The sequence below is a fragment of the Pocillopora verrucosa genome, chromosome 13, assembly GCF_036669915.1.
Source record: "Pocillopora verrucosa isolate sample1 chromosome 13, ASM3666991v2, whole genome shotgun sequence".
NCBI lineage: Eukaryota > Metazoa > Cnidaria > Anthozoa > Scleractinia > Pocilloporidae > Pocillopora > Pocillopora verrucosa.
Genome location: NC_089324.1, coordinates 5123581 through 5149500, shown reverse-complemented (window position 1 = coordinate 5149500; position 25920 = coordinate 5123581). Strand labels below are relative to the sequence as shown.

Genomic DNA, 25920 nt, shown 5'->3' with positions numbered 1-25920 from the left:
TTGTTATTGGTGAAATAATAACAACATCAGAACCACATGTTCCATTCACTGTTGTTGGAGAAAACACAAAATAACTTCATATACAAAGAAAACCAGATTTTAAATTTGTTTCTATTGATGTTAAACCTTCAGCAAGATTTAAGACAAAAGCAAACTCAACAGGAGGAGGAAAGTGGAAAATTGTCAGCTGTCACTGGAGGATGGATAGTAATGGAGATGCTATGATAAATTATTCTCTCTGATGCAATGGGAAAAAGCCTCTCAACTTATAGTGCAAGAGCAATTAGTAGTAATACTAATTATGTTGGGGGGAGTTTTTCAAAACAAGACTGAGAGAATTTTCATTAAGGTTTAAACTCAGACTGTCATACTCTTTTCATTTATAAAGATAGTTTTGATATACGAACGAATCAAGGCACATCGCGACTTCTTCAGAAGAAGAGACAATATTGATGCCCATCCTGTCGAATGGCTGAATTTATTGAAATTCATTCTGATACTGAAGATTGACAAGTAAATATCTCATAATTTTTTCAAAATTGTCTTTGTTGTAGTTATAAAGTAAGAGTTCTGGGACAAAGCAAAACCAAAGATAAAAATGTGTCTAACTCAGTCCTTAAATTGTTTCAACCAGTAGCAACAATCTTAAAATGGGAAAACCACAGCCACATAATAGCAAGGATTTTTAGCAATGAGATTTTCATACAATAAATATGAAAAAATCTTGAAAATGGCAAGTGAATGCTTGAAGTTCTCTCGGATGCAGTTATATGTTATCTTAATCCTTTTCAATAGTTCCCATATGCTCTTTTGTTTTTTCAGTTTTCCTATCAAGTCCCACTGTTTGAATCCATCAATCTATCAATTCCATAACAAAAACCTGTACTTAGTGGCTAACTCCAAGAAAATCTTGGAGACAAAAGGCAAGTTACTATAAATTTCATGACTGTTATAAATTAACACTGACCAGGAGATCTGCACTTAATTTTTGTTATAAACAAAACCTGCCAGTTTGGATGTTGCAACTTTCCCCCCTGATTCTTTTGTCTTCTTAGTTAAATTAATTGTATTTAACGAGTCTTCATTTTCCTCATCTGACACTTCTCTTTTGCGTTTCTTTTCTCCTTGTTCCGTTTCCTCTGCAGTTTCCTTTGCTTTATTGTTCCATTCCATTTTTTCATCTTCATCAAGTGCCTTCCATTGTCGCATGGCAGATTTAACAAGATCAGTACCAGTCAGCTCAGGATTTTCTTCTGACAAACCTCCTTTGTTCTCCTCAAACCAAAGGGTAAAACCATTCACCCTGTCAAAAATAAAACATGAACGTTTTACCTTCCAAGATCTTTTAATACTCCTCTCTTTAAGTTATTAGAAATCTCCTTTATAAATTAGAAAGGGAAGTTTGGTCATCTAGTTACCATTATTTTGTAAATTCATGTCATTTCCCCAGTATATCAAGTTGTCCCTACAGGGCGTGGAAAAAAAATGCAACTTGCAAAGACCTGCGCATATTAAACAATTATTCTATACGAGCACATTTGATATGAGTTGGCCATAGCCAATCGCGTATCCAACAAGCGCAGATGGAATAATTTTCTTCTTGATCTGCATTAAATCCACAACATTTGGATGTTTAGAGCCCTTTTTCAGCTCCACAATAGTTGCCACTAAGGTGATTCAGAATATGAGCTGAAAACCAGAGTTGAGTGAACCAATCAGAAAACTAGAAATGCAATATTTCGGAGTTTGAAATTCAAATAACAAATGATAAACCATCGAATAAGATGTATAAATACGGGCAGATTCAAGAGCAATTAGTGACCACGGGGAAATGTCCGCTTTTATCATGTTAGACCATCGAATAAGGGACTTGCAACCACTCCATTATTTCTTTTTCTAGTATAATTTTGCCTTCTAGTTTTCGAAAAAGATCCTTGAGCCTCAACTTAGCATCGCATCGACCGCATAAGGCATGCACAAAAGATGAAAGCAACCTAGATGAAACCATTTAAATGTGTTAATACCAACAAAACAATCTAAAGCGTTTAAAGTTTGTTTTTTAAAAAGCCTGCTAAGAGAAAACCAAAACAAATCATTAAGTGGAAGCATTTTGCCGCTCTTCCTTCTGTTCGTGTTTTAGCCTAGCAGCACGGAATACTGGGTGTTCCAGTGCTCTAATGGTCAAATGATGTAACACTGAAAAAAGGGCAATTCTCCACTTACTTCTTGGAGGGTGTGTTTTTCCTTTCTGGCGATGTTTCCTTATTCACTGTTGCTTTCTCTTTCTCTGGAGGTGTTTTCATCAAAGTGGTTTGTTTTCCTCTTTTCTTTTTCTGAACTGGCTTGGAATCAGGAGCTGTAAGGTAGAGTGCTTTTTGAGAAGGGTTTATAGCTTAAAATTCTATTAGCCTGTTCCAGGTTTCAAGTTAACAAAACAGAGCGAAATGACAATCGGCGTCATAGTATATGCTAAGTAAAATCGCGAGGTACGCTTGGGTCAAGTCAACCCAGGCCTCCCTTGTTTTATCACTTCTCAGTTTACTATCGCGCTTCGTTTTACTGGTGAAAGCCTAGAATAGGTTGAAATTCTGTTTACAAACCCTTCATTCTTCTAAAATATCTAAAGAAGTTTCTACGTCACAAAATACTGATGAAAAAAGTCTTTAAAAATTAGCGAAACACTTTTCGCTGTCAATCTTCTTCTTTTGTTCCAAGAAGTTAGAAACTACTCCCACAAGGTTAGCCAATGAGCCAATCAGAACACAGGATTTGCTTTATCTTGCCCGTTTAAGCAGCAGATAAGATCTGAGGACATGCTTCAACTTGCTCACTTGCAAAGCCAGCTATATAATAATTTGCACTACTTTTGCCATCATTTATAAACAACTTCATCTCTCTCTGATTAATTCTTGCCTACGTGGTGTCAATCTAATCAAACCGTTTCTTCAAGTGAATGAAGGGGGTAAGTTTCTAAATAAATTGTGGTGCTGCATCGATCGGGGTACAACATGATAATTTGCTTTTATTAACTGAGTTGACAATGAAGAGTATATCCAATGTCGCAAAGCCTCAGTTGAAATCAGAAAAATCAGTGTTGTTTACAACCATAATTTGAATCGCTTTTGGGAATGAAGTATTGTCAACTACGAAACTAATTTCGTCGCCTGGAAGAGCTACACGCTCACTGTTGAGAAAGATCTTTTTTCGTCTTCTGACAAGCATGGGACAGAAAAAATTCTGAGCCCCCACAAGGAATTGAACCTCAGACCTTTGGATTTCACACTCTGATGCTCTACCACTGAGCCACAGAGACTCCACGGTGAGGGAGGTCTATTACGAAGTTCATATGACACGCAAATTGTTTTTCGAAACGAGTATTATTTAGCATATTTTCTTTTAATTTTGCACTCAAAAAGGTCGATCTCAGTTAGGATGAAATGGAAAATCAGTCTTCTTGACAATTTTGAAACCTCACGGCTAAACTCGACGAGATATTTCAGCCAAAGCGAAACTACATATGTCATGTTATGGATGCACGGCTGAGCGTACGTAAGCATTTTTACCGCGGTAGCTCCCTAGGAATTAGGTAGGCCTGGTGTGCGTGTTAGGTTATAATGAAAATTGGCCACTGTAAAGAATTAATAAAGCTAAGGTTTCGAGCGTTAGCCCTTCCTCAGAGCGACTGCAGGGTTAGATTCAATAACAGTGCAGTTTCTTTCGTGCAGAGAGACTTCTCAAAATATTAACACCACTTTTAGCAAAATTAAGGCTTTACTCACATATCTTGCTTTTCCTTTGCAGTGATGCTTTCTTTTCTTCCTCCACGCTGTCGAAAAAACTCTTCCCACACACACCAGAAGCCCTTTTTCCAGGACTAGATACTCTGAAGGGATTAGATCGGCCTTGACTTGGATTTGAGCTCGGAAGAGGCGACAAAGGTGGGTTAGACTTTGCATTTGAAATGAGTTTTGATCCTAAGTCTTGACTATCCAATCTTGATAAGCCCTTCCTCTCTGTAAAAGAATCATTTGAATAAATGTTATTAGTCTGCGTAGGAGAAAAACTTCAAAGAAAGCCAAGGCTGATTTCTGCATTTATCTTCTTCATTTTAGCATGAAACAAATAGAAGTAATGTTACAAGGCCTGGGATCGGAATGTTAGTCCATCGGAGGTTCAAGGACCCTAAAGTACTACGTACATGCAGTGTTTCCCTGAACAATTACCCTCCAGGGTGGAGAGATGCACTGTGGGAGTAAAGTGTCTTACCAAAGAGCACAACACAGTCACCCTGCTTATAATTAGAACCCAGACCATGCACTCCAAGTCCAACGAACCAACCATTAAACCACTGTCTTCTCTTTGACATGTGATGATCACTTGTTCAATGGTAAATTAGTACAGGCTAGTACAGGTGCTAACACGTTTCAGTCAAAAAGAAGTCTATCAGAAAAATTCTGGAATGTGTGTGCACCTTTCAGTAAAATGCACATCACCTAAGCTGCTTTCTTTTTACATTTGCTACAACCTGAGAAAAACGCAAATGGTGACACACCACCTTTTTTTCTGGAAACCTGTTGATCGTCATCGTCAACATCCATGTCACAGTCCACTTCATTCTCCTCGATTTCCTCCTCTTGTTCAACTTCTCGTGGTGTATGAGAAGGCCGATGACTACCCACCCTCGATGTAGATATCTTACTCCTCCTTACAGGCCAATCAATTTGTTGGAAATCGTCCTCAAACTCCTCCTCAGCTTCCAGTTTTGCCTTCTCACGGGCCAACTCATCCAGTCGATTTGCCAAGTTCATGCGTCTGCTCCGTGCTGCATATTTTATTGCTAAACTTACCTTAGGAAGGAAAGAGCTACACTAAGTCATGTTGTATCATTTTTTTCTGCAGGTATTGGTCACTTATCCTACATGTGGGTTGGTGATTTGACTATAAAAAGTTGTCGAAAGACAAGTGACAATACTAGGCGTACCTCTACTAACGCAATTTTTTTTTGTTTTGCATTCTCCTTGCGAGTTCATTTACGCTTAGCCTGGGATCTCTATGCATTTCCACTGAAAACCCCTCTCCTTTTTTTTGGTTATGTTCTACTATGGCACCTCTTTCACTGATTAAACGCCTGGCAGAGGCCAACATGTGTACATTTTGCTGGCTTAACTTAATGACAACGGCACTCATACTTACAAGTTATTCTCTTAGGTCATTGGAAATTGTCTCAGTAAACAAAAGCTTAAAGGATTGAAACGGTGTTCTGAATAACATAACCAGTTCTGATTGAAAAACATCTTTAAAAAAAATGATTGTACGTTAAAGCCAAGGCCTTTTCTTGTGCCAATTAAAAGGAATCATGAGATTAAGAGTACACAAGTGCAGCAGATAACACGATTATTAACCCTTTACATCCTAAAAATCTGTATGCATATTCTCCATACTGCTCTTTATACATTTCCTAAGGTGCTGATAAGGAGAATTTGTTTACCAATCAAAAGCTTCTTTCATTGGTAATCATTTCCTTTATTTTCATGACCTAAACATGTGATTGACAGGTGATATTGTAGGAAGAAACTTGATGCTAGTCACTCTTAGGGGTTAAAGGGTTGAACTCGAAAAGGTCACTGAATATACTTACAGAATGGGCATCTGGTAGAAGTTCACACAACTCCATTGCACGGAACTCTCTATCACTTTTACAGGCCAACTAAATTTAAAAGAAAAAAAAACATATTGCTGCCACATTCAAACCATTTCCTCCTAACAGTTTTTAAGGTCATAAAATCACTTCCACCACAGACGCCACAAAATACTAAACATGGACAACAAATTTTTCATCATTCAGTAGTTGAAATGAAGACTTGAAGGCTGCAAATTAACAAATAGACAAGCCTTGACTGAGCTCTGTTCTGTTATAAAGCACGCAGGAAGCGGCTAGAGCACGAAAGAAGTGTAGGGAGAAACACGAGACGTAGTCGAGTGTTTCTCCCCACTTCTTGAGTGCTCTAGCCGCTTCCTAAGTGCTTTATAACAGAATAGAGCACAGTCAAGGCTTCTCCATTTGTTTTATAATAAAGAATCCGTCAAATTCCCCATGCATTACTTCCAATTTTCAAAACAAACTTTATTTCCAAAGCGAACAACAATGTCGTCAGCATGTTCTATACTCTCATAGAGCACGCTACAATAAGCCAATCAGAATCCCTGTTAGAATGGTTCAAATAATCTGATTGGCTCTACAAGACAAAAGCTGTCAAAAGTGTCAAACCATCAAAGTTCACAATCTGCGATAGTTTACAAACTCAAATAGTTCGGCAGGTCGATTTTAACGCTTTTGCCTGAAGTTTTTAATACAGAATCTTCAAGTGAAATGTTCAGTGAACTTCAGCCGAATTATGGCTCATAAAAAACACGCGAGTTTTTTCACATGATAAGGTAGAAAACAAACTGTTCAAGGCGAGTGTTTTTTAAATGAACGACAGCCGAATTCACCGGAACATGAAGATCGCTCGGGATGACAGCGCCGCAAAACTCGCCTTTGTTTGGTTCTTCTGTTGCTACTTGCCGGCTCGCTTGTTCCGAAATTTTACTTTCAATTATCGGAAAAAAGCTAAAAAGAAGTCCCAGAAAGATCGAACATAGTACAATTTGGCAGATGGCGTGACAGCTTTAGCTCAGTTCTATGCTCTATACTCTCATAGAGCATGCTCTTTCAACCAATGACAGCGCGCGTTATATCCGAACTTTATTATAAAAAAGATTAATTCAAATTTTACTCCTTGAACTGAACCGAAAAATAAATTAAATGATGATAATAGCAATAATAATAATAATAATCACTATTATAATTATAATAATTATAATACCGGTAGTAATAGTAATAAAAAAAAGGATACACACCGCAAACAACTTCATAATGCTCTGAATCTGAGATGTCTTTGCCAGGTTTGATGAAGCTTCATCTCTCTCATCAGATGCTCCGAACACGAGTTTTGACCTAACATATGTTTCCTGTATAAGAGGTAAGAAAAAAAAATCCCGTTAGGTACCCGAAAGAATTTTTCACCTTTTGATATGGCTAATGCGACCTTCGACGTAAAAACATACCCTAAAAATTATTACACATGTAAACATACGACAGATTGAAAACCATTCTTTTCCCGTGATTTTATTTTCTTTCCTTTTCATCCTGAAGAAGGCAAAATTTCTCCCCTTCACAACAAATCTATCCATTTTCACAGCATAAGCAGCTAAGAGGAAGATAAAACTACATGTATTGTACACTTAGAGCCGTCTGCTATGGGCATGAAGGTGAGTTATTAATGAATCACTCCATGAGCAGCTAATAGCAGATGGTGAGCATATGTGCTCCTGGTTTAGCATGCTGCAGCCTTGTTTTAACACGACTTTTCTAGTTGCTCCACGTACCTCTAGCTGTCCTTTCTCTGTCGTCATTTCACAAAACGGAAGTTGCAAGGGCATAAGGACAAGTACAGGGCGTGGCAGGGTGGGTGGGTATGTTGACCCCTTGCAGTAGATGCACCTGAACGGGCCAAGAAGTACAACAAATAAAATACTGTGTTATATAGTCAAAGGGAAACCTGAGAGGTTCGACTATCCCAAAGAAGTAAGTTGATTTATGATTATTGTAGTGCTCTCGATAAGATTTGAAGAAGATTGCTACCTCGGTAAAGCAACCGCCGGAGAATAATATGAAAAACAATTTTCCTCTTGTTATCCCATTACTTCCATTCAAAAGGAACTGGCCACAAACGGATTTTTCCTTGTTACTTCCGTAAACATTAGTCTCCTTTATAACAATTGTTTAACTGATCGTTTTATTTCTGACCAAAATCTTCCATTTGCTAACATGCAAGCCTGCTCCCTAAGTTTCACACAAAAAGTCCTCTGAAAGGCTATATGGTTACTGGTGACCAAGAATTGAGTCAGTATCTTCTTGGAAACTCAAAATCTTTTTTTTGCTGGAAATGTATGCTGGATTATATGATAAGACAATATCAATCATTTTTATCAAAACTTGTTTTTGAAGGTAATAGTTAACTGAAAGAACTCAAAAAGATCATGAGGTGTTTCAGGTCTCTCTTCGTGAGTTTGCTTGAAAGCTTTCAGAGTATACCTGGCGATTCACAACAGAATATATGCCGAAACTCTGGTGAGTGCCAGGTCTCATTAAAAGCACTGTATTGTGAAGCTGAAAAAAGGTGAAGGTCTTTTACCTGATCTGCTGGCTTTTCTCATCCAAACCAACCACCCAATAATTGTCAGACTTATTCTTCATCTGAAATAACAAGTAATCCCTGAATTTTACATTGTTCATGGAATGAAAGAGAGAAGAAAAAGAGACCGAACGAAGGGTGGAAGGGAGTAAGGGGAAACAGTCCAAAAGAGGAGGACGATGATGATGATGATGAAGAGATGAGAAACCCTAGAAAATTGAAGAATGGAGGGAAGGAGATTGAAAAGAGGGAAGAGAGAAGAGAGAATAAGGGGAGGACAGAGCAGAGGAAAGGTTAATACAGAGTGGGGCAAAAAAAGAGAGGACATGTACAGATTAGGAAAGGAGCAACAAGGAAAAATTTGAGTTTAGAAAGACAGTAACATAAAAAATATCAACAAATAGAATATGAGGAAAGCTAAGTTTGGACATGGCAGGAAAAAATAAACCTTAGTAAAAAAAATTTAAACTTACTAGTAAAAAAAACCCAATGGAAATAAAGAAAAGAACAGCAAATTTCATCTTTAAGAATTTTCGTTTTGGTAAAGTGCCTTTACATTTTGTTATCTGATCCTCTTTGTTGGTTTTTAATTTTCACGTAATGTGGGAGGTTAAACCATTAAAAACCTTGAGTTTGTATAGTGAAGGCAATCTTCACATGTTCTCCTAAACATGTGAGCACCACATAATTAACACGTGAGGTTTACTGAGATATCATTCCCAGTCTCACACTTACATTACTTTTAGTGATACAAACTGGGGACCACGATGTACCAAAGGAACGTGACAACAGTCTTACAACGCCTGCTGAGTCAACAGTGACTGGAGTGCCTTCTTCAGAGAAACTTTGAAGGAAAAAAAGAAAGATCAAGCATTTGAAATTACTGCCACACTGCAATCTTTATAGGGCAATATCCAAAAACAAATTTTGCAAAATCTCTAGAAACTGTTATTACTGTCTCTAGTACAGTCATGTGTTGCTACACTAAGCTCCTTCAATTAGCTTAATCATGCCTTGAACAACCAACCCAGAGGAGTTCTGAGTATAAAGGTTTAAAATTTTTTCAAACTTTACGTGCAGAGAAACAGTGCAGAAAAATATTGGGTAAAAAGTCCTTGCAATAAATTGGCTTTTTCTGAAGAAAACCAAATTCTTCTGCTTCGAGTTTTTGGGGTGTACCACCTCTGGAAATGCTGATAGGGTAGGGCAAGTTGGGGGGAACTGATTAAAAGCAAGTGCCAGTAGTAAGGTTGCTTAGTTCTTACCCTAGCCATGCCAGTGTAGACTTCTCACTCAGCAACACCCTCTCCTCTGCAATTATTTCCTGGTTGTGCTTCAAATCCAGTAATTTAAGAGCTAAAGCTTGCTCACCAGGGAGGGGGTTGTTAATGTGAAACACAACCATCAGTTGGTTTTTGTGTCCAGACATACACACCACTGAGCCAGGAAGGCTCAGAATGTCGGCCTGAACCCCACCAATAGTGAAGATGCGAAGGAAACGCTTGTCAGTTGCAACGGCGGCAAAAGAGCTGCCAGTTGCCACTGCCTAATGGATTGAAATGCAGTAAAAAGGCTGTTTGACTCACTTAATGAAACATGCAAGTTTTATGCTGTATTTACTAGCCCCTGTTATTCTGGCCTGTAAATAGTTTGTAGTGCTTCATTCCAAACTTTGCTCCACCTTCATACAATTTTCAGGGACTCGCAACACTGGCCAGCAAAAAGACTGCAAGTGGTCTGGTCCTGATACTGAGAACCAGACTGGCCCTAAAAAAACCCCTGATTCTGTCATGCTCCCAAATCCCACCCCCACCCCTCACCTGAAAGTATGACACTGATAATGAGTGCCACACCCCTGCAGACCCCTCCTAACTTGTCTGAGATCTTCCTGCAAGCAGCCTGCTCATAAACTGCTGTCATTCAAAGAAGAAACTATTTGATATCCTAACAGTACTTGAAAGCTATTTCTTTTGTTATGTGTCTTTGAACTTAAAACATCAATAAAATCCTAGCTCATTACCTTGAAATCATTCAAATTGAATAAATTAATATTTACTTCATATTTCAAGTATCAAATGGGAATTTTTAGCCTACATACTTGGATTGATTCTCCCTCAGGTAATGCAACAGTCCATTCTCTTGAATTATCCCAGCTTCCAAAATGGATGCAAACAAGCTTACTGCAACAATGCAAAATAATCCAAGTTAAACTTTGCAACATAAAATTTTGTATATTTTTCAAGATCCACTAGGCATCCCTAGAAGAGCCCTAAGTCTGACATGCTCTGAAACCCCACACCCACCCCTCACCTGAAAATATACATCAACCATTTTACCAACCTAGATAACATTAACTTTTTTTCTCACATTAACAATTCATTTTCACACAGAAAGTTGATGAGAAGGAATAAAACACAGAAATAAATAATTTATGCTCAGATATTTGTCTGCAAACATCATCTGTACCAAGATGTAATCAATTTTCTGAGAGCAAAGCTTGAAGAACACTGTGAGCTATGAGGAACCAATACGGTCCAAGAACAGCCTACAAACAGCTAACTGTTTGCTGCATGGGATGTTTACTTTTCATAGTTCAATGGTATGACTTTATGATAACAAAAAAATATGTCCTTCCTTTCCTACAGCAGCTAAACTCTCTCCCATCTTGAATTAAATCTTAAACAAAGACTTTTATCTTAGTGGAGGTAAAGTTGGCAATTGGGGAATATCACTTGGGATACATCACCTGGGCATTTTCTATTATTTTGTTGTATTTAGACCAACTGTGCACAAGATAAATTGATTGATGGATTATAATGGGAGCTATTGCTTGTTTGAACAGGAAAGCCCCAAAGCTAGGATTATAAGAAATGTATGATAGACTGTATGGATACCTGATATGCAGACCTTTGGAGAGAAAGGGTTATTGAGAATTACAGTACCTTGGTGAATCTTCATGAGCTTTGCATGCTAACAAAACAGCAGTGGATGACAGTGCAGCCATGGTGTGATTCAGATGATTGGTCAGATGTAAAGGGTGATGGGTGCTTGTGTCATGGAATTCAACCTCTATTGATGATATCTCATCTTCTGTGTGGCAGCGTACTATTCCAACTGAATTCCATACCTGAAGATGGACAGTGATAGGCATTGAGGTTAGGAAAAGGTCCTGCACCAGAAACATTACTATGTAGTCTGCAAGCAAGGCTCAAGCCCAAAGCATGTTCCACTCAGGAAAGGATTATACTAGAGTTAAACAATATAATTTACTAACCATGAACCTGTGCATTAAGTGGACTGGGGTTGAACCTGGTTGAAAAGGAGGCTGGAGTACTGGAATAAATGGAGTGTGGATCACTTCCTGAAGTCAAAAGCAAGACAAAATAAATATATGTCAGTCATTTAGTCCTTCTTGAAACAAATGTTTATAACTTTTTGGGGTAAGAGGGTGGAAGAAATTCTGTAAATTAATAAAAATTATGCACATAGTACATTGCTCTAACCCCCGGTCGAGTTAAATACTAATTCTGTCTTTGGCAGCTGTGAATCAGTACAAATCTATTGTAAATTTTACCTTCTTGGGAGCTTGTGGTGCAGACACTTCACTAGCTGTGTCTCCATCATTTCCCCCATCACCAAAGTCTAATGGAGCTGCCAAAGCTGCTTTTAGTTTACGGATGTCTAGTGTAGTTAGAAAAAGGGGTAGAAATTAGAACAATATTCATGCAGGTACAACAAGGCAAAAAATTAAGAAATTTTTTTTCAAATGAATGGAAACTTCATGATGAAGACTTTTGCTTGATAATAATCTCTTGAAATGAGAATTCAATTATTTGAAAGTAACCTATAGTACTTCTCAAAAGTAACTAATTTAAACTCATGAGTGGCACTTGGTCATGTAATGTGATCAACCAACAAAGAGTGGTCCTGAAAATAATGACAGTTCTTGGGACACGTTTCACAAGTCTCAATATGTTTATAAATATTAGGAAATGAACATTGTAATAAACATAGTGTTTTCAGAACCCCAACTGGTAGGAGGCAGACCAGTTGGCTTTATACAAAGTGTAGCCAAGGAGTTCAACTTGGAGCATCCTAGAACAAGTCCAGTGAGTAGCGGGGTGGAAGGCTTAAACCAGGAACCCCTGGATTACAAAACTGCACCCTAACCATTCAGCCACACTGCTTCTTCCCACACTGTCATCCAAAGAAGAGGTCATGTAAAACATCAAAATTTCTTGGAAATGGTTACTTATAAGGATGAAAATTCCATCTTATCCAGGGTAATTAACACGTGGTACTAAAAATCTCTAACAGCTTTTGGCATCAATTAACCTTTGAACTCATCATCATCATCATCCTCTGCCTCCTCGTCTATCCAAGCTGTGGACTTGCTTTTGGGTTTCTTCTTCCCAATGATAAGCTGTTCATCATCACTATCAGCATCCATGGCAGCAGACATCAAACTGTCATCCATGACATCATTGTCAGTTACAGAGTGATTGGAGCTTTTCACCTGCGAAAGCAAAGTAACCCAATATAAGTGAGACACGAGGAGGCAATTCTTCATTCATAATGTACAGAATATTTCCACTCAAGATAAAAACAAAAGTTAAAGGGGTAATATTGTAACTGAAAGTTCCAAGATCTCTTTCACTCAGGGTAATGTAGATAAGAGCCAGCAGCCGGTGAAGTATGCCAGCTTCTCTGCAAGGTTTCGCCAGCTACTTTCATGTTCTGATGGGGACTGTCTTTTTGACAAATCTTGCTGTGGTGGCAGGAAAGAACAAATGATATGACGTTTTGTCCACCATATTGGATTTCAAGATCCCCAACCGTTTACCTTTAAAAAAGCTCCAGCTACTTAAAACCTTAAAGAGAACCCTGTTCATTTGTGTGTTAAGTTTTTTTCCCAAGCTCATACATAGACATAACTATCTTCATGTTTCGAAGGAAATTCCCAAACATTGCTAGGCATAGATGTTTTTGGGTATCATATTCTACTCATGCTTTCTAGCCATCTTGCATCCTGCCAAACAAAATCTTGAGCATGATGGTTGTCAGCTAGCTAAATTTTCACAACCCTGTCATCAAGCAATACTCTTGTTCTCCCCTGAATATCTTGAACCACATGCAACTAAAACCATCTCCTTGGTTTCCATGGGGTCCAGGAAAATATAACCCAAATATAATGACAATTAGAACCCTCTTCCAACAAATTTTAAACATTTGTTGGTTTCTTTGGTTTTTCTGTACACTTACAAATCACATTAAGATACTTGGTCATTACCTCTCATTACATGTTCCTTTCATTACCTTCATTATCTTCTTTTTTTTTTTTTAATTTCAAAAAAGGGTGCATAACTAACCTCATCATTTGGAATCACATTCTCGCAGACACCAAACTGACCCTGTAGCAAATCCAAACAAATTGAAAATTATTGTCTTCCCCAGTTTATCACAACAAGCATTCTTTTAGCTTAAGGCATTATGGTCTAATCAAAGTCTTTGAGTTGGGTTTGGGGACAGAACACATAAATACACTCTAAAATCTTTCCTTTAGCATCAGTCATTCAAAACTTTTGAGGTCATCAAGGGATGGATAATATTTATTACTAAAAAAGGAGAGTGAGAGTGATGATTGTGAGTGACAAAGAGTGAGGGGTGATGGTAGAGAGGGTTGGGGATGTGAGGCAAAAGCAGTTGATGGGGAGGGAGGGAGGGAGGGATGGGGAGGAGTGAGGGCTGAGAGATGAATGAGTGGGACGAGGTACAGGGAGGGGTAAGAGGTGAGAGGTTGGGGGTAATAGATGAGGGGTGATTGATGAAGGATGTAAGATGAGGGAGAGGGAGACTAATAACAGGCAAACAGTCAGAAATAAGAGGGGGAGGAGAGGGATGAGAGATGAAAGATGATTCTGTAGGATCTAGAGTAAGTAAAAGAATGAAAGATGTTGACTGAAGAATAAGGAGGGGAAGCATGAGGGGCTTAGGGTACAGAGGAAGAGGATAGGGTGAGAGATGAAGGCTGTAGGATATGGGTTTGGGGGAGGGGTGTGAAGGGTAAGAAATCTATCAGCATCTCAGACAATGATCAGGTTCTACTGGTACTAGCAACTAAGCTTAGAAGCCAAGAGTTTGGAGGGAGGCTGAATCCTCGTTTTTCTAGGATTTATTATGACTTTATCCATTCCTTTACTAAGAATCATTTTCAAACCACCCTTTGAACTATAGGCACCTGCTTAAATCTTGTCAGGGTAAACCCTACTGTCTGTGTCAAAGGCTCCCTGCCTCAGCTGTATAAAAAGTTATTAACACATATCAAAACATGGACTTTGAAACAGGCCCATGATCACCACAGTTCTGCTGGCTACTTGATAACATGTTTCCAGTTACTCTCGTCAAAATAATTACATTTTGGCACTTAATGAACTTTTCACAGTCACATACTTTTGCCCAGTCTGACACCTACTTCAAAACATTTTGAAACACCTGCATGAAATAACACCATTCAAACATTATCACAATTTTGCTCACCTGATTATCAGTATAAGCAATTTCTTTATTCCCTTTTGGATTCCACGCCAAGCCACAAATTGTATGTCCATTTTCATGAGTTATCCTAGAATGAAATAATACTTCATCAAATTTCATGACCTTAGTCAATCTAAATCCTTTTCCAGAGGTATTTTGATTTTAAAAATATCAAGGGTAGTCTGATGCCATATTTTAAAGCATGCAAAGAAATGAAATATTGCTTCAAGAGTTTTAAACTTGATATCTAATGAGCTAGCCCAGCAGACAAGTGAGATATTGAGTTGTACAATTCAAGAGAAATTTCCTATCTACGAGCAACCGTGTATTATTTTGTTTATTACATAAACACAATAGCCCTCTACTGACAAGAAAACAAAACAAATGACCTTGGATTTGGAATGGTGAATGCTTTGCCATTCTTTTTATCAACAGGGTGACATGCAAGACAAGTAACTTGTCAGCAGCTGATTAGCAATAATAAACATATGTAAAAATTATCCTACTTTTATATGTGTGTAGTTAGAGCTTTTCTAGGGGCTGAAGATCCTTAAAAAATACCACAGTTTATATGATAAAGCCTAATCAACAAGTGACTCTTGACAACATCAAATTCTCCTCAAGTTGCCCCAGGAAAGACAAAACAATTTGAAAGAACGATTTTTGAGTCCATCCCCAGTAAGTCACTTGGGGCATCTTTCCACACACTCCTATTATTGCTTCCCAAACCTTTCAATAACTGCTTGTGTTGCCACCTTCCAGATAAATATCTCTCCATTGATACTGGCAGATGCAATGTAGTTACCACAGGGAGACCAAGACACCAGAGAGACCAACTGAAATACCAGATAACATTTGAAATATTTACTCACTGCATTTATGATATAATTAGATAATTAAGAAATACTGTATTTCCTCAATTTTAGCATTCACCAAAGTATCCCCCTCTGTCAATACTGTCTTAAAATCATTTGGTGACACAATGAAAGGTAACTTTTTCCTTGATGTCAGCATGATCCTCATCTTTCTGACGAACAATTTGGATATCTTATGAGGATTTTTTAATGTGAAAAAAATTAAGAGAGATTGTCTAGCCATAAAAGTACATAATTATACCTCACTGTGACCATCTTTTTCCAAGTTGAAAGTATTTTTCCATGTATCTCTTTCATAAACCTAAACATAGAATACAGCCATTACTGATCAGTATTAACATTACCACTTTTGGCAAATGTTTAAGCAAAAGCTGACCCTCAGCAACCAACTAACTCACTGACTCATTTGCTCCCTGAATGGTTGACTGACTGACTGATCATGACAGGTGGATACACAGGTGATGTAATTAACTGACTGACTATAGGGCTGTCTGAGTAACCAGCTGGCTGACTGACCAACTGACTGAACAACAGACCAACTGACCGCTGACTAACTTACTGACTTACTGACTCACAGACTAACAGACTGACTGACCGATTGACTGATTGACTAACAGGCTTTCTGGTTATCTGAATGTCACCCCTGAGTTAAGGCCATGAAAATGAAGAAAAATTATCAATAACTAAAGAAGCTCTTGATTGTTAGACTATATCTCCTTGTCTGCAGCTTAGGAAATGTATAGAGAACAGTATGGAGAATATACATTCTGATGTTAGGGTGTAAAAAGGGATAATAGGTACCTTGACAGTTTTATCCACTGGAACAGCCACATACTAGAAAAAGATTCCAACAAGAGAAGAGTAAACAGAAGGTAGATGAATTTTTTTTTAATCTTAGCATCACTTATTTCAGATGAATTTTTTTCATCTTAGCATCACTTATTTCAGTGAATATTAATCCCATTAATATGAATCTAGACATAAACGATTAGGAGGTCCAGATTGGCTACAGACAGGTTACTAATTAGTCTTTCCTTGATTGAGCAATTTAATCAACATGCAAGTCATTAGACTTGGATTGAACCACCTTCCTAGCACATTTTTATTTTACTCCTAGGTATTTGAGCACGCACTTCAAAGGCACTATCAAATTCACTGCACATACCTTGCCACTGCCCGGTTGCCAAGCAAGTCGGCACAAGGTCTTTGAGATCCTAAAGAAATGAAATTGACAAATCATTTAATAATGGTCAGATATCATTAATGTGAAAATTGCAAAAGTCATGAAAAGGTAAGCCATCCCATTAAGGTCAAAGAAGTCTACTTTTCCATGTCCTTATCGCATCTATGTGCACATCAATAGGTTCCTTTTTAGGATTTCCTTTTAATTCTTGAATTTCTAACATCCGAATATTAATTCTCCCCTACAGCTACCACAAATTTTCTCATCAGGTAGTCATGGAAATTTGGTGTTAGATCAAGATAACAACTTCTACAGTTGATAAGTTTTAGTATTCTCATGACTTGTTTGCTGGATAATGTATGGATATTACAGAGAGAAGTTACTTGTTAATCACTTCTGGGAGTTAAAGGGTTAACCTTCATTTTCAAATCATGTCTCCAAGGTTAATATTATGAAATGGTCACCAGATGTAGAATTTAATCACAGGGAAAAATGGAAGGAACATTTGATACACAGCCTTTTGTGCAGAAACAAAAAAGCAAATACTGCAGGACTCACTTTAGCAGGATAAGTTTTTTCATTTGAGCGCATTTTGAAGGTGAATCAGTATTTACAACACAGTAATTCATTTATATTTCAATCTACAGCAATTTTAAGTCTACCTTGTATCATTCACCCTAGGAAGAATTGACAAAGTCGTCTTGCAAGTCTGCCAAGAAATTATAAACATGCGAATGTCTCAATTGAGTAAATGTAAAAAGTTGTGAATTTAAAGATACTGTCAGTACAGTAGTTTCATTCATTTACTGAATAATCATAAGTATCACTAGCCCACAGATACCTGATGACATTTTTTTTTGGTGATTATCATAATGTTTAATTATCTTTGCTTTTTTTTTATTTTCCTACTTACTTATCTGTCTTTTCACCACTTATATTTCTTTCATTTCTTTTTTATCCTTTTTTATTCACCGAATGCATTAGTGCTGTAATGTTTTATGAACCTATTTGTTATATATAACAAAAATAAATGAGCAAAAAAAAAATAAAAAGAATACCTGATCATCCAAATTCCAGATTTTAACTGTACCATCACAACTAGATGAAGCCTAAATGCAAAATAATGTAGCTATAATTAAGCTTTAAATTCTTTTGCTGATAGTTTTTCCATACAATACTGCATGCACTTTATGCTTCTTGAAAAAAATCCAAGTGCCTCCAAGTATTTGAGGTACATGTTTAAAAAAGATGACCCCCCCCCCCCCTCCCTCCCACTGCAAGGGCACAACTTGGGGTGAGTGGTGGAGGAATGCATGCGATTGACCTTCTTTTAGTCTAAAGCATACAGGTAAGTCTATATTAACAAACTATTCAACAAGCCCAAAGAACTTGAGATATGCTAAACTGCAACTGAAAAAAGCCTAGGAGATTTTTAGTCATTAGCATCTTTCAAATTTTACAAGCACAATTCAGATCTGCTCTAATGACTTCTTTCTCTAAATAACATTCCATTTATATTTTCACCCTGGGGAAATCAAATTTCCAGAACATAGAGATTTTACTATTATAATAAGAAGTTGAAAAATCTATTCTCTAACTCTTTAATCCCTGAGAGTGATTAACATCTAATTTCTCCTTTCAATATCAATCCTGAATCAAACATTAAGGACATGAGAATAAAGGAAATGATAATCAACTAAAAAAAACCTCTTGATTGTTAAACAGATTCTCCTTGCCAGCACATTAGAGAATGTATAGAGAACAGTATGGAGAATATGCATACTGATGTTAGGGTGTAAAGGGTTAACTTACAACATATTGGTCCTTAGGATCCATTGTCACACTTAACACTGGTGCTTCGTGGCCCCTGAGAACTTTCTGGCTCCCATCTGCTACAGTGACCACCTTTACAATGAAATCACTGCAAGTGGTAAAAAATTTATTAGAGAAAATTATATTCAAAATTGAATACTTTCTCTACAGCCTTAAAAACATGTGGCAATTAAAATAGGTGACAACATGATTTTAAGTGCAATTTGTTAATATTAGCACAAGCAGATGTTTCAAATAGAACAATATTGCATGAGCCTACAGGGAAAGTGTAATCTGTAGTCTTTGAAAAATTTATTCATGCTTATTACACCAATTACACAAGAAATAATATTTATTAATAATTAAAATAATAAAATATTAACAATTCATATAAAAAGAGCATTACAGAAAGTCAAGACAGCATGCACTTTTTGTAATTTGCCCTTGTAGTTTTGCACTCATGTCACATGAAAAATGCACTCAAGTCGAGCCAATCAAAATTGTGCAAATTTTTCATGCATAATTATTATTAAACATCAAACACTCATTGATATGAGTTTATTGTATAATGAAGCATGCAAACATTTGTGGAGCACTCTTCTGTAAAATTGGCCCAGGCAAACTGATTTGAATTTTCTTTGCCCTAAGTTTGTAACAAACACCTGCAGCTTTCTTTACTAGAATTTTCCATCTGGAAAGATCTGCCGAGACCTTTCTTCACAGTTATTCAAAGTACCATATGGACACTGTTTCACAAATCAGAAATTCTTCTTCAGTAGCCATTTAACAAACCTTGCTCCTGCTGCAAACACTGTTCCTGATTGGTTAAAGCAGATGTGATTGACAGGAGCTGTAAATCTTGTCAGGATTCCATCAGGAGACCCCTAATATTACAAAGCATTTTATTCAAAATCACTGAAAAAACTATTAATGCATCTTACAAGCCAGTTTCTTAAATAAAAAAAAAACAGCTAAAAATAAAGATGTTGAATTATTTTACCACTGTACAAAATATTTGTGTCTATTAAATGAAATTCAGCTTTTCCATTCCATGATCTGAACTGAGAATCCACAAATTCAAGTTAAATAAACATTTACTTCATGTCTATGTTTTAAACACTTCACAAATACCAATTCAAAACTTGAGTTGCATAGCACAATTTGTAGTTCAAACAAATCTTCCATGTATTTAGAAACCTATGAAAAGTGTTTAAAATCATGCACAAGCAAAGCTGGGATTCCACTTTATCACTGTTGTGAAGTGATTTCATCGAAAACTCTGTGATCAAACTCTGCATTCCTCTTTATGATCATGATAAACAACTTTGAAAACTTAGTGCTATGTAAAAATATTGAAAATAAAAATAATCCCTGCTTATATCTAAGTGCAGCCACAAAATATATTAAATACATGCAAATCATTTAACTAATAAAGACAAAACATTGACAACTACCTCAGGGAAGGTAAATACTTGCACAGAGTTGTCCGATGCAGTGACTATTTTCTTGTTCTGTGAAAAAATTTCGCAAAGTAATCACAATTTTAAATGTTACGAACATCAAAAAATTATAAGCAACAATAACATTTTACTAATAAGCAAATTATAAGGCTGAGTATGGCTCCACGAAAAACCGTTGTGTAGTATTGTGAAATGATGAAGCAAAGAATATCAGAGACTAACTAATGGCACACAGCACTTATGTACATGAAGCACCATACAAAAATATATGCGGTTCTTACTAAATCTTTCAGTTTAACGCAATACAAAAATTTTCTGCTTGCAAGCATATACCTTGACTAATAAGACTGTCACATTTTCTCCAGCCCTGACTGATTCCGGATCACTATCATCAAAATCTTTGTAGATACGTACATCTCCATCTGAGCCACACGTCAAAAGGTAACTGAAACCATAACAGTGAATGATAGGCAATTCAAAGCGACATTTATAAGTATCTAATTCGAAAAAGTACAGTATGCTCACAAACCGAGTGACACTCTCTTCTAGCACTACTAGTTAACTTGTTTTTTCCATTATGTATCTCATCACAACTAAAACTTGCTTTATTTCATGTAAATTTCATTGGACGAATTGAATCTATCGAAAGCTTTGCATCACTTCTCCTTACTGATAGTGAAATCTACAGACTCGAACGATCGATCGTGTAAACATTTCATTGCTTTGATCCTACCTTGCATTATATTCGTAGAGAGATCAGTGGACATATTGATTAAGAGAAGTGATCTAACTCAGAAAGATCAGACGATGTAGCGAAGTGACACCGATTCAAACACTGTTTTGCCAGCGACAAGAAAATAACATTCCGCAAAACGTGCCACTGATCATGGAGATTGAAAAAACTGGTCAAAAACATCGTTCCACTTAACTTACCTTCCCATTTCGTCGAAACAGACATCCGTTTGACCCTCACTGTGAGCAAATCGCATAGGCTTTCGATCAGCCGGCATGCTGGCTTTTAGAGGAAGCTACAGAAATAAAATATACCGATTTCCTCCAGCTTCGAACTCAGAACTCTTTTACCCGCGTTCGATATAAGAATTTTCCCGCCAGTGATGGATCAAAGTGCATTCTGGTAACCTCGGTCCAGCTCTTCGCAGTCAGAAGAAAACAGTACTTGCTGCCTTTTTGTTTGTACTCAAATCTCCCCGTAATTTCACTGCTCTCTCAAATCCAACAAGGAAAAAAGTGTCTCTGTTCAGCTGCGCTACGATGATCCAGAATGAACTTCTTAATTTAGATTTCAGGGAGTGCACGTGACGGAGTCAAACAGAGCCAAGAAGCGACTCCCGCAGCAATCTCGAGCCCAGGGTCATTTTAGTTCCTTATGACTATTTGGCGATCATTCCGTTGACAAAATTAGTCGTCTCTCGATACAATTCCGGGCACAAAAACTGATGCTTTCTTGCTACAAACTTCTGATAACGAAAGATTGAGAAAAACATTTCATAGTAGAAAGGCGACGACAGGTCACTATTGTTGTGTTGATGTAACATCTGCTGTTAGGTGTATGCTTATTGGATTGTATGTAATCACGTGATCATTAATTTAACTCTATATCATTGTAAGTATATCCTGTAAGTAGCGAGTTGAATAAAGAAGTTGATTGAAACAACTTGCCTCTTGTAGTTTTACTCGTTAAGAACACGACAACTGGCGACGAGGATGACTACCATAGGATCGATAGAATCCTATGACCCAGCTAAGGAGGACTAGAGTTCGTATTCTGAGCGATTTGAGCAGTACGTTAAAGCGAACGAGTTCAAAGACGAAAAGAGGATTGTAGCAGTTTTCTTGACGAGCGTAGGGAGCAACGGCTACAACCTACTGAGGGACTTAAAGGCCCCAGCAAAGCCTTCAGAATTCAAGCTTGCAGAACTGTTGGAAACGTTGAGCAACCATTTCCAACGGAAACCAATAATTATTGCGGAGCGTTTTCACTTTCACAAGCGTGATCAAGAAAAAGGGGAAGGAATGGCGGACTACGCCGCAGCACTAAAACAGTGTTCGGAACGTTGCGAGTTCGGAGGATTCCTTGAGCAAGCATTAAGGGACAGATTTGTCTGTGGATTGCGAAACAGGCAAATCCAAAAGAGGCTGCTAACTGAGACCGAACTAACTTGGAAAAAGGCCCTTGATACGGCCATAGCCATGGAATCAGCAGAAAAGCAGGCAAACCATTTCGGACCAGTGGCACCGCCCTCAAACATTAATGTGCTACCAGCACGTACGCAGAACAAGTAAGGCAGAAAGCCAAGAGAGCAGAAATCGTGTTTCCGTTGAGGTGGAAACCACGCACCACAAACGTGCAAGTTTAAGGATCAAACGTGTCATTTCTGTCAATGCAAGGGACATATCCAAAAGGTTTGCAGAAAAAAGGGAGCTGCCAAACCAGAGAGAGGAAATGTCTCTAAGAACTCCTACCCAGTATGTTGCTTGGAAGACGAGCAAGGCGTAGCGGGAAACTTCAGCATTTTCAAAGTGGAGGACGAAACAGCTGAACCAGCAATCCTAATTCACATCAAGATGAATGACTCAAAGATCCCGATGGAACTGGACACTGGAGCGACCCTGTCTGTGATGTCAGAAGAAACGTGGAAAGAGGCGTGTCCAACCACAACACTCCAACAATCGAGCGCGAGACTGTCAACTTACTCAGGGAACCACTGACAGTCCTCAGCAAAGCAATGGTTGATGTTGAGTACGAAGGCCAAACCGAGAGGTTGCCATTACAAATCATCAAAGGAAGCGGTCCGAGTCTGTTTGGACGTAATTGGCTTTCCAAGATTAGGCTCATTTGGCCTACAATCAAGAAGATAAGTAATGAACTTGATAGTGTATTAGATAAACGTCCAGAAGCATCTAAGGATGAACTGGGAACACTGAAGGGCGCAAAGGCTCAATTTTTTGTTGAACCCGGAGCTGTACCCAAATTTCATAAGCTTAGACCAGTGCCACATGCAATTAAGAGGGCTATTGAGCAAGAACTTGATCGATTAGAGAATATGGGAGTGTTAGAGAAAGTTCGTTTCTCTAACTAGGCAGCGCCCATAGTGCCGGTAGTGAAACCAGATGGGGGCGTAAGGATTTGTGGGGACTACAAAGTAACAGTTAACTCGACTTTGGAGGTAGACCAACATCCGCTTCCAAATCCAGAGGAGTTATTCGTTGCTTTGAGCGGCGGAGAAAAATTTACGAAGCTAGATTTATCGCGCGCCTATCAGCAAATATTGCTCGAGGGAGTTTGTAACAATCAATACCCACAAGGGACAAATTGCACTCGCGCGTTTCCGGCGCGAGTGCAATTTTCCAGTCTAAGATTGAGCAAGTATTGCAAGCAATACCAATGGTCGTTTGCCGAGTAGATGATATTTTAATATCAGGCAAAAACGATCGAGAGCACATCAGTAATCCAACGAGGTGTTGACGAGGCTGGAAAACGCAGGCTTAAGATTGAAGCTAAGCAAATGTAAATTCATACAACCATCAGTTGAGTATCTAGGATACCGAGTCGATGCAAGCGGGTTGCACGCGATTGAGAAGAAAGTTCAGGCAATTCGTGACTTGCCAGCTCCTGAAAATCAGCAGCAACTTCGATCATTTCTTGGGATGGTTAACAACTATTCTAAATTCATAAGCAATTATTCAATGGTAACGCATCCATTGAATGAACTATTGCGTGACGGGATTAAATGGAAGTGGTCGAAATCGGAAGAGGACAAATTCGCAAAGCTTAAAGACAAATTAGCGAAAGCCCCAGTTTTGGTGCATTATCAGAATAATTTTCCTCTTAAGTTAGATACTGACGCATCGCATTCGCTTCGCGCACGTTGAACAAGAGTGAGAGAAATTATGCGCAAATCGAGAAAGAAACCCTTAGTATAATCTTTGGAATTAAGAAATTTCATCAATATCTATACGGACGCAAATTTTTGTTGGTAACCGATCACAAGCCTTTAGTGACGTTGCTAGGTTCGAAAAGCGGTATTCGGTATACTCTAGCTGCAGAGATGGGCAATCTTGTTGTCGGTATATCAGTACGAGATCGAGTATCGTTCAACTCTGAAACACGAGAACGCAGACTGTTTAAGCCGATTGCCGTTGCCCTTTGGAAGCAAATCAGAGGAATTCGATGAAGTTAAGTTGATAAATTCCCTACAAATTGGATCTTTGCCATTAACCGCGGGTCAGATTCGAAAGGCTACACGTGCGGATCCTGTGTTGTCCAGAGTCGTTGAGTATACAATGACAGGATAGGCTGATGACGAAAATCCGGCTATTTAAACGTATTATCAGAGACGGAATGAACTCACTATAGAAGACGGTTGTTTGTTGTGGGGAATTCGTGTTATAATTCCGGGTTCGTTGCGAGAACGAGTTTTGCAGGAGTTTCATGAGGGGGCTCCTGGAATTGTGCGAATGAAGTCACTCGCACGACTCCATGTTTGGTGGCCCAAATTAGATCAATCAATCGCTTCCGTTGTCCGTGATTGTGCTAAGTGCCAATTAACGCGAAACAAGCCGCAAATCGCACCACTGCATCCGTGGGATTAGCCAGACACGCCACATACACAGGCGGAACGTTTCGTTCAGACGTTCAAGCAACACTTCAACACTGAAGGAAGTTCGTCAATAACGCAGAGCTTGGCGAGATTTCTATTCAATAATTGAACGACGTCGAGTAGTGTAACAGGTCAAACACCGGCTGAGTTGTTTCCAAAACGCCGACCGAGAACTAAATTGGACCTACTGGGTCCAAATCTAGGTCGCAAAATCTCCGATCGACAAATGTACGACAAGGCGGAACATGATCGCAAGTCGAAAGAACGTGAATTTTCGATCGGAGAGGAGGTTCTTGTCCAAAACTTTCGAGGTTAGCCAAAATGGTTAGAAGACACCGTGGTTGAACGCACGGGTCCAGTGTCGTATTAAACACAAATCGGTGAGCAAGCGTGGAAACGACATGTAGACCATATGCGTGACAAAAGTCACAACCACACGCCGGATACAGGGGTTAACGCGCCAAAACCAATCGTTCCGAACCAGAACTACGAAATGCCAAAGCCAGAATCCTTGCCGAAACATTCCGAAGTTGAAGAGGGGGAAAAAGAACCAGGCGAGAGTGCACACAGCAGCGTGTCAAACAGCGAGAGCGCAAACGCATCGCCAAACGCAAACCTACCAGCTCGTTACCCCAGTCGTGACTGTAAGCCTCCAATTAGTTTAGGTTATGAAGAATAATATTTACACACTTAGGTCATCGCTTAAATATGGGGGAATGGGGAAATATGGCATGGGGGAACGTTGTGTTGATGTAACATCCGCTGTTAGGTGTATGCTTATTGGATTGTATGTAATCACGTGATCATTAATTTAACTTTATATCATTGTAAGTATATCCTGTAAGTAGCGAGTTGAATAAAGAAGTTGATTGAAGCAACTTGCCTTGTGTAGTTTTAGTCGTTAAGAACACGACATCTATTATCAAATGTAAAATCATTATAAGTTCATTGACCTTTTAGAAAGAAAGGAAAGTGTGAAATTTAATTAGAATAAAAAAGAGATGGAGAAAAACAAAAGAATGTACTTAATTAAATGAACAAATTCGCTGGAATAGTGTCTTTTTGAGTATTCAGAGTTGGTCTCTTTTTCGTTATTAAAAGCATCTCATACATAAGGCACTCAAACTTTCCGCGGCATTTCTTTAGGAAGGCAAATTGTTCGTGAAGATTCTTTGATTGTGTTCGTCCTTGAGGTGT

The 25920-nt window shown here is 38.3% G+C and overlaps 2 protein-coding genes across 2 annotated transcripts; one reads left to right on the top strand and one right to left on the bottom strand.

Annotated features, from left to right (window-relative positions):
* Window positions 1-452: 452 nt before the first annotated feature.
* Window positions 453-21626, bottom strand: LOC131790170 (WD repeat and HMG-box DNA-binding protein 1). The gene is made up of 28 exons (XM_059107355.2): window positions 21035-21626; window positions 20435-20546; window positions 20096-20152; window positions 19434-19525; window positions 18642-18750; window positions 17888-17938; window positions 17492-17538; window positions 16812-16860; window positions 16448-16480; window positions 15888-15947; window positions 15501-15607; window positions 14775-14859; window positions 13607-13648; window positions 12573-12753; window positions 11812-11918; window positions 11512-11598; window positions 11180-11364; window positions 10336-10417; window positions 9503-9783; window positions 8973-9081; window positions 8238-8299; window positions 7429-7543; window positions 6901-7011; window positions 5639-5707; window positions 4556-4847; window positions 3780-4013; window positions 2224-2356; window positions 453-1303 (listed from the first exon to the last, which is right to left on the bottom strand). The coding sequence occupies exons 1-28, from the start codon at window positions 21109-21111 to the stop codon at window positions 982-984; spliced, it is 3291 nt and encodes a 1096-aa protein (XP_058963338.2). The 5' UTR covers window positions 21112-21626; the 3' UTR covers window positions 453-981.
* Window positions 21627-22135: 509 nt separating this feature from the next.
* On the top strand, window positions 22136-23202 carry LOC131790163 (uncharacterized). Its single transcript, XM_059107342.2, has 2 exons — window positions 22136-22388; window positions 22703-23202. Exons 1-2 carry the CDS (start codon window positions 22136-22138, stop codon window positions 23200-23202), a joined length of 753 nt encoding a protein of 250 aa, XP_058963325.2.
* The last annotated feature ends 2718 nt before the right edge of the window (window positions 23203-25920 follow it).

Bases quoted from the DNA above. Each gene is read 5' to 3' on its own strand.
- LOC131790170 (XM_059107355.2), bottom strand. From the start codon at position 21,111: ATGCCGGCTGATCGAAAGCCTATGCGATTTGCTCACAGTGAGGGTCAA. The intron at 11,599-11,811 runs GTAAAATTTACA...TTTTGACTTCAG, and splicing joins CACCACAAGCTCCCAAGAAG to GAAGTGATCCACACTCCATT. The intron at 7,012-7,428 runs GTACGTGGAGCA...CCTCTTATACAG, and splicing joins CAGAGAAAGGACAGCTAGAG to GAAACATATGTTAGGTCAAA.
- LOC131790163 (XM_059107342.2), top strand. From the start codon at position 22,136: ATGGCGGACTACGCCGCAGCACTAAAACAGTGTTCGGAACGTTGCGAG. The intron at 22,389-22,702 runs GTACGCAGAACA...AATGACTCAAAG, and splicing joins CATTAATGTGCTACCAGCAC to ATCCCGATGGAACTGGACAC.